The sequence below is a fragment of the Larimichthys crocea genome, chromosome VIII (assembly GCF_000972845.2).
Source record: "Larimichthys crocea isolate SSNF chromosome VIII, L_crocea_2.0, whole genome shotgun sequence".
Classification (NCBI taxonomy): Eukaryota; Metazoa; Chordata; class Actinopteri; family Sciaenidae; genus Larimichthys; species Larimichthys crocea.
Genome location: NC_040018.1, coordinates 25986675 through 25998797, shown reverse-complemented (window position 1 = coordinate 25998797; position 12123 = coordinate 25986675). Strand labels below are relative to the sequence as shown.

The 12123-nt window shown below is 39.7% G+C and overlaps 1 protein-coding gene across 1 annotated transcript; it reads right to left on the bottom strand.

Moving 5' to 3' along the window:
- Nucleotides 1-263: 263 nt before the first annotated feature.
- On the bottom strand, nt 264-11672 carry slc7a6 (solute carrier family 7 member 6). Its single transcript, XM_010732010.3, has 10 exons — nt 11533-11672; nt 7706-8290; nt 7499-7624; nt 6966-7110; nt 6759-6882; nt 6569-6672; nt 3142-3238; nt 2757-2906; nt 1891-2074; nt 264-1794 (listed from the first exon to the last, which is right to left on the bottom strand). The coding sequence occupies exons 2-10, from the start codon at nt 8193-8195 to the stop codon at nt 1727-1729; spliced, it is 1488 nt and encodes a 495-aa protein (XP_010730312.1). The 5' UTR covers nt 8196-8290; nt 11533-11672; the 3' UTR covers nt 264-1726.
- Between the last annotated feature and the right edge of the window lie 451 nt (nt 11673-12123).

Sequence of the window (12123 nt, the reverse complement as noted above, 5' to 3'; positions counted from 1 at the left end):
TTTCCTCCATCTGCCACTAGGGGGCTGCGTACCACCAGTATGAGAACCAGTGACATATTTAGGTTTCAACAATTTGTATCTAAATCAGCCAGTCTGTCTAAATGTATTAGCTTCTTGGATTTAGACTAAACTATTGGCAAATACTCAAATGTTTGTAACATGGGTGGCATACAGTTGCTCAGTGTGTGTACATTGGACTGTTCCTATTTAAACAATTAAACCTCCTCACATAGATACTTATAGAAACTCATTCTGAGATACAGTTGAAGACTGAAGCATAGTTTACTTGAGGCAATCTAAGAAGAGAAGATGTGCAAATATTACAAACATGACATGAAGAAGGACCACTGCAGTGGATGTCTAAATTGCTATTTTGACCCAGGTTTGAACATCTCTTGGATATACCACTGTGAACACCGTAAATAATTTAACTGATTTAGTGCTAGAAAGTTTAAATCAAACAAAGAATGGGAGGGCTATACCTTCCTTACATATAGACAGAGGCCTGAAACATTCACAAAAGTCGTTAATGGGAAAATTTGCATATTTTCCACCAGCTTTGTGTCATCACAATCTGGATAGTATATGCAAATAAACAAAGCCTAACTACCACATGTCATGTGCACACAGAGCTCCTTGCTGATTTTGTCTCTTTAATCCGACTGTCTGTGATTCCACGAATCATTTCTTCTTTATGCTGCTCATAATGAACATTTCTCTATTCAATCTTGTTTGTGTTTAAACGTGTCATTAAGTAATTAACAGAGTAGTAAAAGGAGGAAATACCTCATGTCTGGCAGTTTATTTGGTGATCATATTCAGGAACAGAATAGTAGTCATCTGTTAATTATGGCATAGATGATACATTAGCTGCCTTTATCAGTAAAAAGCACCAATACTGGTTTTGATTACGGGGACACAAATTGTGCTAATCACCCACTTTTACTCTAGTATCTAGTCCATACCTGCCTCCACAATCAGACAGATCAAGAGACAAAACAAACTCATCATCTGCAGGACTTTTGGCAAATAAGCCTGGAGCTCTGAGTGCAGGCGACATCGAGTAAGTTAAACATCATTTATTTGCATATAAGTATACTGCCAACATTGTAATGATTCAAAGCTGGCTGATCATTTTTCACTTTAAATACACTGAATGGAAAATTCCAACATATAGCAACAACAGTTAAGATGCATAACCCACCCAGACATCAGACAATGGCACCAAAAGTACATAAAGGCAATGCCATTAGGACGATGACTCCAAATCTTCACATAGCAGCAGACAAAAATATTTCCATCCCTTTTTTTCCCCCCTCATTCAGGAAATGAACACAGTTCAGCTCTCAGTCTTTGTGGTCATGTGCATCACCTGTAAGATCTCACAGGCACATATAGGCCTTGACACAATTACCTGTAAAAATAACAAGGCAGATCTTATATAATAGAGGTCATTAAATAGTGTGACGAAGAAATAAAACTAACAATATCCATAATATGGAGTGTAACAATAAGTTGTGTCCTCATGATTAAAGTCCTTGAGTTCCAGGATAGCTTTTTAAGTGAATCATGTGTGCATCATGTGGCAGCATTTTCAGTGTTGTAAACAGAAGTCAGAGTGTTTCAGTACAGTGTACACTATAATAATCCCTTGGCTGGTCCTCTGGTTGCCGTCAGCTGTGAGGATGCAGAGACTGCTGGGTAAAGTTTTCAAGTGTATTGGAAGTTATTCACTTTTGTCCAACTCTGTCAGTACACAGTAGCAGCTGTACTGGGTGAAGTAAGTCAGAGAACCTGCAGTGAGGAACAACATGTTGTTGAGAGAGACGGCAACCAACGACACAGTTGAAATTATACATGAGTATGCCTGTTGATGTGCAGTAAACTTACGCAGTAGCTTGGTGATCATAGGCGGGCGTTTAGACTCTGGTAGATAAACACCCAGGAAGTAGACAGGAACTCCTGACAGGGCAATAGCAATGCCAATCAGAGAGTTGATGGTGTCACTGTAGAGAGGAACTGCCACCAGGAAAACGGTGCACAGACAGAACACCACCGGGTACACTAAGGTTAGCTGTAAAAAGAGACAACAGGAGAGAGACTGTGAGCCACAAACACCAAAAACACATTTTGTTATACTCAAGTTGAAATCCCTTTGATTCAGTTCAGTCTTGATTTCATTTGATGGTTTCTAAGAGAATCAGTATGTCTCGCAGTGTGATGGGTCTATTCATCTTGTTGGATAGACCCAGCGCACAGCAAAATTAATATGATGTAATTATGGAGTCCATTTACTTTTCAACTTATCAAATTTGGGCTTTTCTGTTTGTTCTGTCAGCTTAGCCAACAATACTATGGAAATAACTTGATTTTGTTTTGTTTTTCAAAACGTTTTTAATGCCATTGTTATCAAATCAGCTCTATATTTAAATTGATTTATTTATATGTAACAGAGGGAAACAAAAATATAATTAACACTGCCAATATGTCCATCTTCTACAGTAACAATGGGACTATGGGAAAAACAGATCATCACATTGTGAAACAGTGGCAATGTTAGACACTTAAAAGTCAGTCAGTTTCCACTACGATCTAATTATTTAATGTAAATATAACACATTATAATCAATCTTAACGATTATTGATTACATCCAAATGCCCATTCTGCACAGGATTTGCTTCGTCTGTGATGTACGATGACTCATGGCACAGATAAGAGGCAGAAAATGGATGACGGCATGTTTCTGTGTTCTCACCTTGAGAGGTCTGGGTCTGTCGGGCTCTTTCCAGCGGAGGTAGATCTGCCCGGCGATGGACAGACCCATGAAGAACCAGTAACTAAAGCTGTAGTAGTTGATGAGTTGGAAGACATCTTCCACCGTCAGGTAGATCAGTGACATGACACACTGGAAAACAATGAGGAGATACCAGATACCTTTAGTTTCTATGAACACTAAAATCATATTCTATTTTTTAGAATGGAAATTAAGTTTAGCATACGATAAAAAAACAACAACTATTAAATATAGTTTAAAGTTTTGAAGACAATGAACTCCTTCACTGTATTAGCTACTATTAAAGGCTCCACTTAATAGTTACTGTAACTGCTGTATTTTACATGTAACTGATCCATTTTCATACATTGAAGATCAGAGCAGGGATCGGAGTGAATCTCTGTATATGGATCATGGACAGAGCGTCTGGAAGGTGACCCTCACGAGAGCCCACAAAGAATAACCTGGAAACAACAACAACAACAACAACAACAACAACAAACATGAATTAAGACAAATATCATGACACAATGCAAAATGTGGTCTTTTATACTGGGTCATGTAAAAATGAAAGAAAGTCAGACTAAATGATGATTAGAAAAGGAAATTTCTAAAGAAAATGTGGATGTGAATGTTGGCTATTAAAACTACATGGCTGCCTTTAAAAGTTGAATAATATCAATAACGTATGAAACATGGAGTATTCTAAAGTTTGTTGAAAAGCTGACAATAAACTGAATCGCTGGCTTTAATTTGAATGGAGAAGTAACTTTAAGTAGCATGAATAAAGTACAGTGTTCATTTTAGGACATCCTCAGATCTCAGACTCAGGTGTCAGACTCAAACGAAAAGGCATCAGAGTCGCCTAAAAATCACTCAGTCTCAGAAAAACCTTTGTCATCTTCAGACAAAATGGCCTCATCCTCACGTCTCGTCAGTCAACTTAACACACAAAGTCATAGCTGGTTCCTAGTCTTCTAGCAAATTCACATGGATTGCTGAAAATAGCTACAATACTGTTGCTGTTTAGGCTAAATAAACAGACCAAAATAAATACTAAATAATTTAGAATGAAAAATCATTTGTCTTTTTGTGTGAGGATGAGGCCGTTTTGTCTGAAGAAGGTTTTTCTGAGACTGAGTGACTTTTAGGCGACTCTGATGCCTTTTTGTTTGAGTTAGAGATCTGAGGATGTCCTAAAATGAACACCGTAATAAAGGCTGGGAGCTAAGCAGGAGTAGGTAAGAAGAGCAGAGCAGACGTGTTTGCATTGGAGTCGATTGAAAGCCAGTACAGACACTGAAGTTGTGTGCTGAAGGCAGTGACAAAGCATCTGTATTTGACACATCTGAAAAATATACATATGAGTGCAAGATTGCCGATGACGATGACGATGATCAAGAGTTAACTAATATTTGCTACTGTTATCGGGTTATGTCAGATGCACCTCGAACTCTGAAAGAGGCCATGAGCTCATCAAAATTTGTGGGTTAATGCTATGAAAGAGGAAATGGATTCTCTGAAAGAAAATGATACATTTACCCTAACCACTTTGCCAAAAGGTAAACATGCAGTGGGGGGAAGATGGGTTTATAGAGTAAAAGAAAATCCGGATGAGACAAAAACATACAAAGCCAGGTATGTGGCAAAGGGTTATAATCAAGTTGCAGGGGTTGATTATAACAAAACTTTTTCTCCCACTGCTAGTATGACATCTGTGCGCAGTCTGATGCAGCTTTCAGTGCAGCATGGCTTAGAACTGCACCAGATGGATGTTAAAACTGCGTACTTGCATGCTCCTATTGATTGTGAAGTGCACATGGAGCAGCCTGAGGGTTTTGAAGTTAAGGCAAAGACGGGTGAGAAACTAGTCTGTAAACTTAATAGATCATTATATGGTCTGAAACAGTCGGGACGAAATTGGAACAGAATGCTTCACGATTTTCTAAGTGAAAATGGTTATAAATAAGAGGGTAATATTAATAATCTGGGTTGATGACCTTATTATTTCTGCTAATGACAATTAAACTGTAAAAAATATAAAAGAGATGTTGGGAGCTAAATTTAAAATGAAAGACCTTGGTGAACTCAAACATTTCTTGGGTATTGACTTTGTGCAAAAAGGAGGCGAAATAAAAATGAGTCAAAAAAGGTACATTACAAAGATTTTGGAGAGATTTGACTGTAAACCCAGATTTACTCCATGTGAAAACAAACTGAAGTTTGACAATGAGGGTCAACCTGTTGGTCAAAAGAGGTATCGTGAAGTTGTTGGCAGCTTGCTTTATTGTCATGATATGTACAAGACCAGATCTAAGTCGGATTGTCGGCAAACTGTCACAATACCTGTCTGAACCAAAAGAACAACACTGGGTAACAGCGAAACATGTGTTGAGATATTTGAAGGGAACTGTAAATCAGGAATTGTGTTACAAAAGATGTGATGTAAATCTCAAACTTGTGGCATATAGTGATGCAGACTGGGCAGAAGACCAGAACGACAGGAGAAGTACAACTGGGTACTGTTTTAGTTTGTCTGAGACAGGGCCTGTTATTTCCTGGAAGTCAAAGAAACAGCCCACAGTTGCTTTATCCACATGTGAGGCAGAGTACATGGCCCTGGCAGCGACAGCTCAGGAAAGCATGTATCTAGTGCAGTTGTTAAATGGGATGGACAGTGATTGTGAATATGCACCAGTGACAATTTTTGAGGACAATCAGGGGGCTATTGCCTTGTCAAAAAACCCTGTATCGCGTCAAAGATGTAAACATGTGGACATCAAATACCATTTTGTTCGATCTGCACTCAGTGGTGGGAAAATCTGCATTAAATATTGCCCAACCGCTGACATGGTAGCTGATGTGTTGACTAAGCCTGTAACAAAAGTCAGGATGGATAAGTTTGTGTGTTTTATGTTTGGGGTGAAGTGAAATGTATGTCATGTTAGATCTTGCTGTCAGTATTAGAACAAGTGGGGGTGTTAAACTGTTGCAAAATGTATTGCTCTTGAATGTGCCCTCCTGCTGACACCAGCACACCAGGTGAAGCAAATCTTCAAATATATGACTGATGGCTTTGCTCTTGTGTAGCAGTCTTCCCCAGTCAAACAAACTCAGATGTCTGTCTTTTAATATGCTCTGAACCCAGCATTCCAGCTCTTGTGATGGCTGCGCCAACAAGATACATATTGACTCTTGTGCAATAACTTGTACAAGAGTCAATATGTCTTTCTCTTATGTATATTTTTCCAGAGGTAGAACCATATCTATCCATCTAGTATGTTAAATTGTTCTGTGTGCAAATCATCATCATGTTTTGGTATTTATCTTCACTCTCATTGATCAGACAGGTCCTCTTGTTAATATCTTAATTTAGCTGCTCTAACTGTCAGAAGATAAACTCCCTGTGTAGTCATCAGTAAATATTCAGTTAATATGTGTGACCACAGCACCTCTCTTCTTCTCCTCTCTCTTCGGTTTCTCGGCTGACTTTCTAGTTTAATAACAACTAGTTTCATTGTTTTCTGGACAAACTAATCCTGCAGGATCCACGATCTTTAACAATTTGTGGCATGTGCAATTTATTAACTGCACTAAGAGTGTTTTGGGGCCACAAATGAAATCTTGCTTAGGGTCACTAAAAGCCGATTCAATCTGACAAAATATGAGAGAATTAAGTACCAAAAGAAGTGGGTGGAATAATAATTTTGGGTGTAGATGAACATATGTAATTTGCAGCCAACTAGAAAAGGTCATTTCTGATGAGATTGTGATGTGTGTGGTGTGCGTTTTACCTGGAGGCAGCTATAATGGAGGCGTTGAGGCCTCCATAACAGGACAGAGCCACAGCAATGGGGATGGTCCAACGCATCACACCAAGTGTGTGATCTGCAAATGTCTGAACCAGAGAAACCCGTTTCAATAAGTGCTGTTTCAGGTCATACGTATGGTCTCCATGTCATCCTTTTTTTCCTGTATACTCACCACTGCCACTGCATCACTGGCTAGTATAGCACTAACATCCAGAACAGCATAGTAGGCCACGTTGGTGAGGATGTAGATGATGGTAACAATGGGCATAGAGATGGCGATTGCCAGAGGCAGGTTCCTGGAAAAGCAGGATAATGAATCATGAAAAGCTGCTTCAAAGAGTCCTCCCTTGCAGACTTTCTACTGAAAAAGAAACGTTACCTTTCAGGGTTTTTGATTTCCTCAGTGACAAAGTTGAGGGTGTCCCAGCCGGAATAGGAGAAGAGGGCAGAGTAGAGCGCCAGGGCAATGTCACCAGGATCTGTAGACGATCCCTCGAAGGCTGATTCAAAGTTGGTTGTGTAACCTAAGACGGAGACAAAATAATTAAAGGAACATTCAGGGAAACTGTTTTGCATATAGGGCTGCAAATTACATACTTTCATTATCAATTAATCTGCTGTTTATTTTCTAGATTAAGTTATTAATCATTTGATCAATACAATTTTAGAAAATAGAGAAAAATGTCCATCCAAACTGTCTTTTTTTGAGATGAACAGGATTTTCTACCATTTTTGCATGAATTATTTTGATGGTTAATTAATTATCAAGACAGTTGGTGATAACAGTATACAAAAAAACTATGTTGGGGCCTATCTATATCCTTGATCTTTCCTTTAACTGTGTAAAACAATCAAAAGTTTGAGCCTAGGGTACTTTCAACAGTTACGGCATTGAAGAATAACCCCACTAACCCTGGAACAGCTTGACGATGCCAGTGATGATGATGACGATGAGGGCAGCCACCTTGGCATAGGTGAAAACGTCCTGCACGCGGGTCCCCCACTTCACATAGGCAGAGTTTATAAATGTCAGTAAGCCTGTGGAGAGAGGAAAGTTTTAGAGATGCGTCTGCTCCTGTAAGAACAGCTGCAGTGAAGAACTGATTCAGAAGTACTTACATATACATGCTGCAGCAATGAGCCTGGATGCTACATACGGTGGTTCACAGGTTGGAAAGAGCGGCTGCACCAGGTAGTTTGCAAATGTAATAGCAATGACTGCCTGGCTGGTTGGCTCAATAATCAACAAAGACGTCCACAGACGAATGAATGCAATGAAGCCACCGAACGACTCCAGGATGTATGCGTAAGACGCCCCTGATTTGGTGATAGTGGTGCCCAGCTCAGCGTAACAGAGGGCCCCCACCACAGAGAACACCCCCCCGATGACCCAGATGACTAGCGACAGCCCGTAAGAAGCACTGTAGATCAGCACACCCTTGGGGGAGACAAAGATGCCAGAGCCGATCATGTTTCCTACGATCAGGCTGACTCCGTTGAGCAGCGAGATCTCCTTCTTAAGCTGCATGCTCTCTTTGGGAGGCTCCAAAAGAGAGGGAGAGTTGCTGGCACTGCCATTCAACCTTTTGGATTCTTCATGGTCGCCCATGGTACCGTCGTCTCAGGGCTGAACCAGGGGGGAACTGAGGACCAGCTGTGGACGCTGCAGGTCCTTGTCCCTTTCCTGTTAACCTCTGGAACAACCTGTCGGACAGATTCAGATGTGCTAAGTCAGTAAATTACAGCTCAATTTCAAATGGTCAGGTAGAAAAACGATGGAGAGGTTTGGCATGAACAGATAACACACAGAACACTTTTCTTTAATTTAATGAACCATGATGCAGACGGTGATTCTATCCTAAATAGTTCATGCTGTAATAAAACTATTAACCTGCCAGAAAATGTAACATCTTGTTTTCAGTAAAAGGGAAAGCAGCATAACACTTTAAGGTTCTGTAACATAAAACGATAACAGAGGATCAGAAACATGTAGCCTTTTCACTAACTCATCCCTCTCTTAATTTATGCCACAAGCAAACGTAATCAACCCCCCTTTCCCCTCCCCCGTCTCTTGTTGCAACGTCCTTTATCTGTCTGAGCAAGAAAGCCCCGCGGAGCAGACGCCGGCTGTCACAGAACAAGCACAAACAAATCATCGTGACTCACACAAAAACACCACACGAAGATAAGAGTGCCAAGAAAATATTTAAAAACATCATTATCACTAAACTTTGTAAGAGCTGTGTGTGTGTGTGATGGGTTGTATTAGTAGATGTATTGTTATAATTTGACTGATAAGCACAACAATACTTAGTGAAGAGTGTGATTTGAACTGCCTCCAGTGGCATGTGGGTGAGAGAAGAGCGGGTTCAAATAGCAGAGGCTGTGCTGTGTGTGTAACGTAGGTGTGGAATGTAATTCACAGGACAATAAATAAACTATACATCAGACTGAAGGGACAGTTATCAATAGGCTGGCGCTTGTGTGTCGTGTCCATGTGCATGTGAGGCGCATGCTTCAATTAACCATTAGGCATCTGCTCCACATGCGCAAACAAAGAGCACCACCTGTTTTTCTGGGGACAACAGACCAATCGTTGACTCAAACCATACCGCTGCCAACTTCAATCTCATGACTCAACAACAGACGCTTTCCCACTCGGATCACAAACAGGGTGTCTCATACTGTACTGTACACACTGTTCTGCAGCTTGCAGAAGAGTAGGCTGCGTGAGTCTTTGTTAACATGCAAAACTCATTGAGCCTTGAGCAAATCCTGAAGTAGACATAACATAGGTGCGATGTACAATACAGTACAACTTCATATATAGCCAGAAATACATCAAAAGCAGCATCAACATTCAACAAGTTATATTTGAATGACTTTTGATATGTTATTAAAGGTCACAGATTCCTTAATACACTTATAAAAACAAAAAGATCAGCCAGTCTTGAGGCTGCAAATGTCAAACTTTTCATGTGACTGTGACGTCCTGGTTTTGAACTTAGACCTAGACCTTTGACACGTGTGACCGTCCTTTGTCTCTCAGGTTCAGAGCTCCAGATAACGTTAAAAGACAAACGATCAGCTGAGTATAATGCAGCGCAAGTCATTTTCTAATGTTGAGAATAGGGTCGACATTGAGGAGGAGACTGGTGGTTGAAAGAGATGCAATGTTTAATAATTTATCGCACATTTAGAGCTGAGAAAATGAATCAGCGCCTACTTTTTCGCAGGTAACAAGTCATTTATCAAGTAAAAATGATTGTTTCTGCAGGTGCTGCGGTTCTCTTTTACCATTATACACTAAATATCTTTACTGTTGGATAAAACAAGGCATTTCATTACATAATATTGGCTATATGATACGTTTTTCTACTATTTTCCTACAATAAAATCGATCACTGGAGAAAATAGCATACTAATTGACAATGAAAATAATTGTTAGTCGCAGCCCCCACTCATTATTTTATAGCTTTATCATTCTCAATTTGTGTCTGTGTGTTTGTATGTGTGCAGTTGTGTCTGAGAAGGGTAGATAATTGTCTTTTGTAGCTGAAAGCCATTTAAAGGAGTTGTTTACAACTCTCTAAGTAATCAGACACCCGATGTAGGATGGGCTTAAACCAGATGAACGTGACAAAGCGCTCCTGAGAATGAAAGCTATTCATCAACTCCTTCACTTTTTTCAGATCTGTGACACAGGCACACAAAAAAAAAAAACACACACAGGGGGAGGGGAGTGATGATGAGTAATCTCTGCTGCTGCTACCACCAGACCTCTGATCACCTAAAAGCAGCCCAGACAATTTCTCTTCTCAAGGGATCAGTGTGTCTACTCATGTGATGTTTGATATGTATAGTAGAAAACGCCTGTGTGCCATATAATAATAAGTATGATGATTAAAAAAACGTCACAAAGCATCCTGGGACAGCGTTTTCTTCCTAAAATAACCAGAGTCAAGCAAGACTGCATTACTTAACCTGACTTCCGCTAATGATTTTCAAAATAAAATCACATTTATGTCTGCCACAACTGGAATGGATTTTTTTGTGCCTTTTTCCACAAACAGTCTTTTACTGAATATGTCAAGTTGAGTGTATTTGTTTGGACTAAACCCAAATATGTCACATACAAGCTTTAGGGTCGACGAGGCAAACGGAGAATAACATTGAAAACATAGAAATGTGTTATTTTTGTCTGTCGCGCAGTCGAAAAACATGTTAATACACAGCCATGTGTACGTCTAATGACAGGCTTAATGAGCTCTTAATCATCATTATTAAAAAAATAACATTTTTGTACCTGTTTTAACTATTTTAAAGCGTTATTAGCCGGCGTTATTTGAACCGGTGTTACGGTTTACTGAGCTACCGGGTTAACTGGTGACCGTTAGCCGAATGTGTGTGGTGTTGACAGACCTCTTGTTTATTTTTTCACTGTCACTAATGTCACATTGTCAAAACAAACACCCCTGATTAGTCTTTGGCGTCTTGTTTGACAGCTACGTATTATTTTCCTGTTTCGCCAGCTGTAGTACTACGACAACCACGGCTAACTGTCCACCAGTTAACACGGTCACTCGTTAAACCGAAACACCAGCTAGCTGGGTTAGCTTATTCTTTGACTTCGCTCGTTTTTAAAGTACACAGTGTGACCCAAAATGTTACATCACTGCCTTAACCCAAACGAAAAAAATATCCACCATGGCCTCGCTTTAACGAAACAACACACGCACTGTCACAAAAATACATAATTGTGAGTGATGCCGGCTTTTTCATTTTGAATGTGAACCTCCGGTAGATGTCGGCTATCTTCGGTTAGCTTGCCTTGATTCCTGAATTCAGGTAAAAGCTTTGTTAGAAACATCCTCGGCGAATACACAGACACTCTCTCGCTTCAAGAGAAATATATTAACCAGAGCATTTTTTTTCCCCAGTCTTACCTGGACTAGTCAGCCTGCCTGGTTGTTGTTTTTTTTTTGTTTTTTTTGACAGCCAGCCAACAGCGGTGTCCTGATGAAGCGCCGGTAAACAACTGGCTGCAGCAGCGCAGAGAGGGGACGTCATGTGACGCCGCTTTTATGGCTGGAGCGTGCATATGTTAGGATTATTTTAAGAGCAGAGCATCTCATCTGTCATCAAGTCTCACTCACTAATTGTTTTTGTTGATAGTCATCATTATCTGACCCTTTTATCTGTTTATACAACAGATTTCCATCACAGATTAATTAAGAAATACATAAAATCGACCAACAGTTATAAAGACAATAGGATAAATGATATATTTTGGTACAGGAAATACAAAAATACCATATATCCACACTGTTTACACTATTCATACTTATTATATATTTTTATGTCTGCTATATTTATACTGTTTATATATTTTTTTGTATTTGCCCCACTTTTTTTTTATATCTCTTTACTTGTTTATGTTTTTTGCTTGTTTGCACCAGGGATATGAAGGAAATTATATTTCAGTTCTCTGTATGTCCTGTATATATGGCAGTGTTGACAATAAAGTTGACTTGATC

Bases quoted from the DNA above. Each gene is read 5' to 3' on its own strand.
- slc7a6 (XM_010732010.3), bottom strand. From the start codon at position 8,195: ATGGGCGACCATGAAGAATCCAAAAGGTTGAATGGCAGTGCCAGCAAC. The intron at 7,111-7,498 runs GTTAGTGGGGTT...TCTCCGTCTTAG, and splicing joins CATCGTCAAGCTGTTCCAGG to GTTACACAACCAACTTTGAA. The intron at 6,673-6,758 runs GTGAGTATACAG...TCTCTGGTTCAG, and splicing joins CCAGTGATGCAGTGGCAGTG to ACATTTGCAGATCACACACT.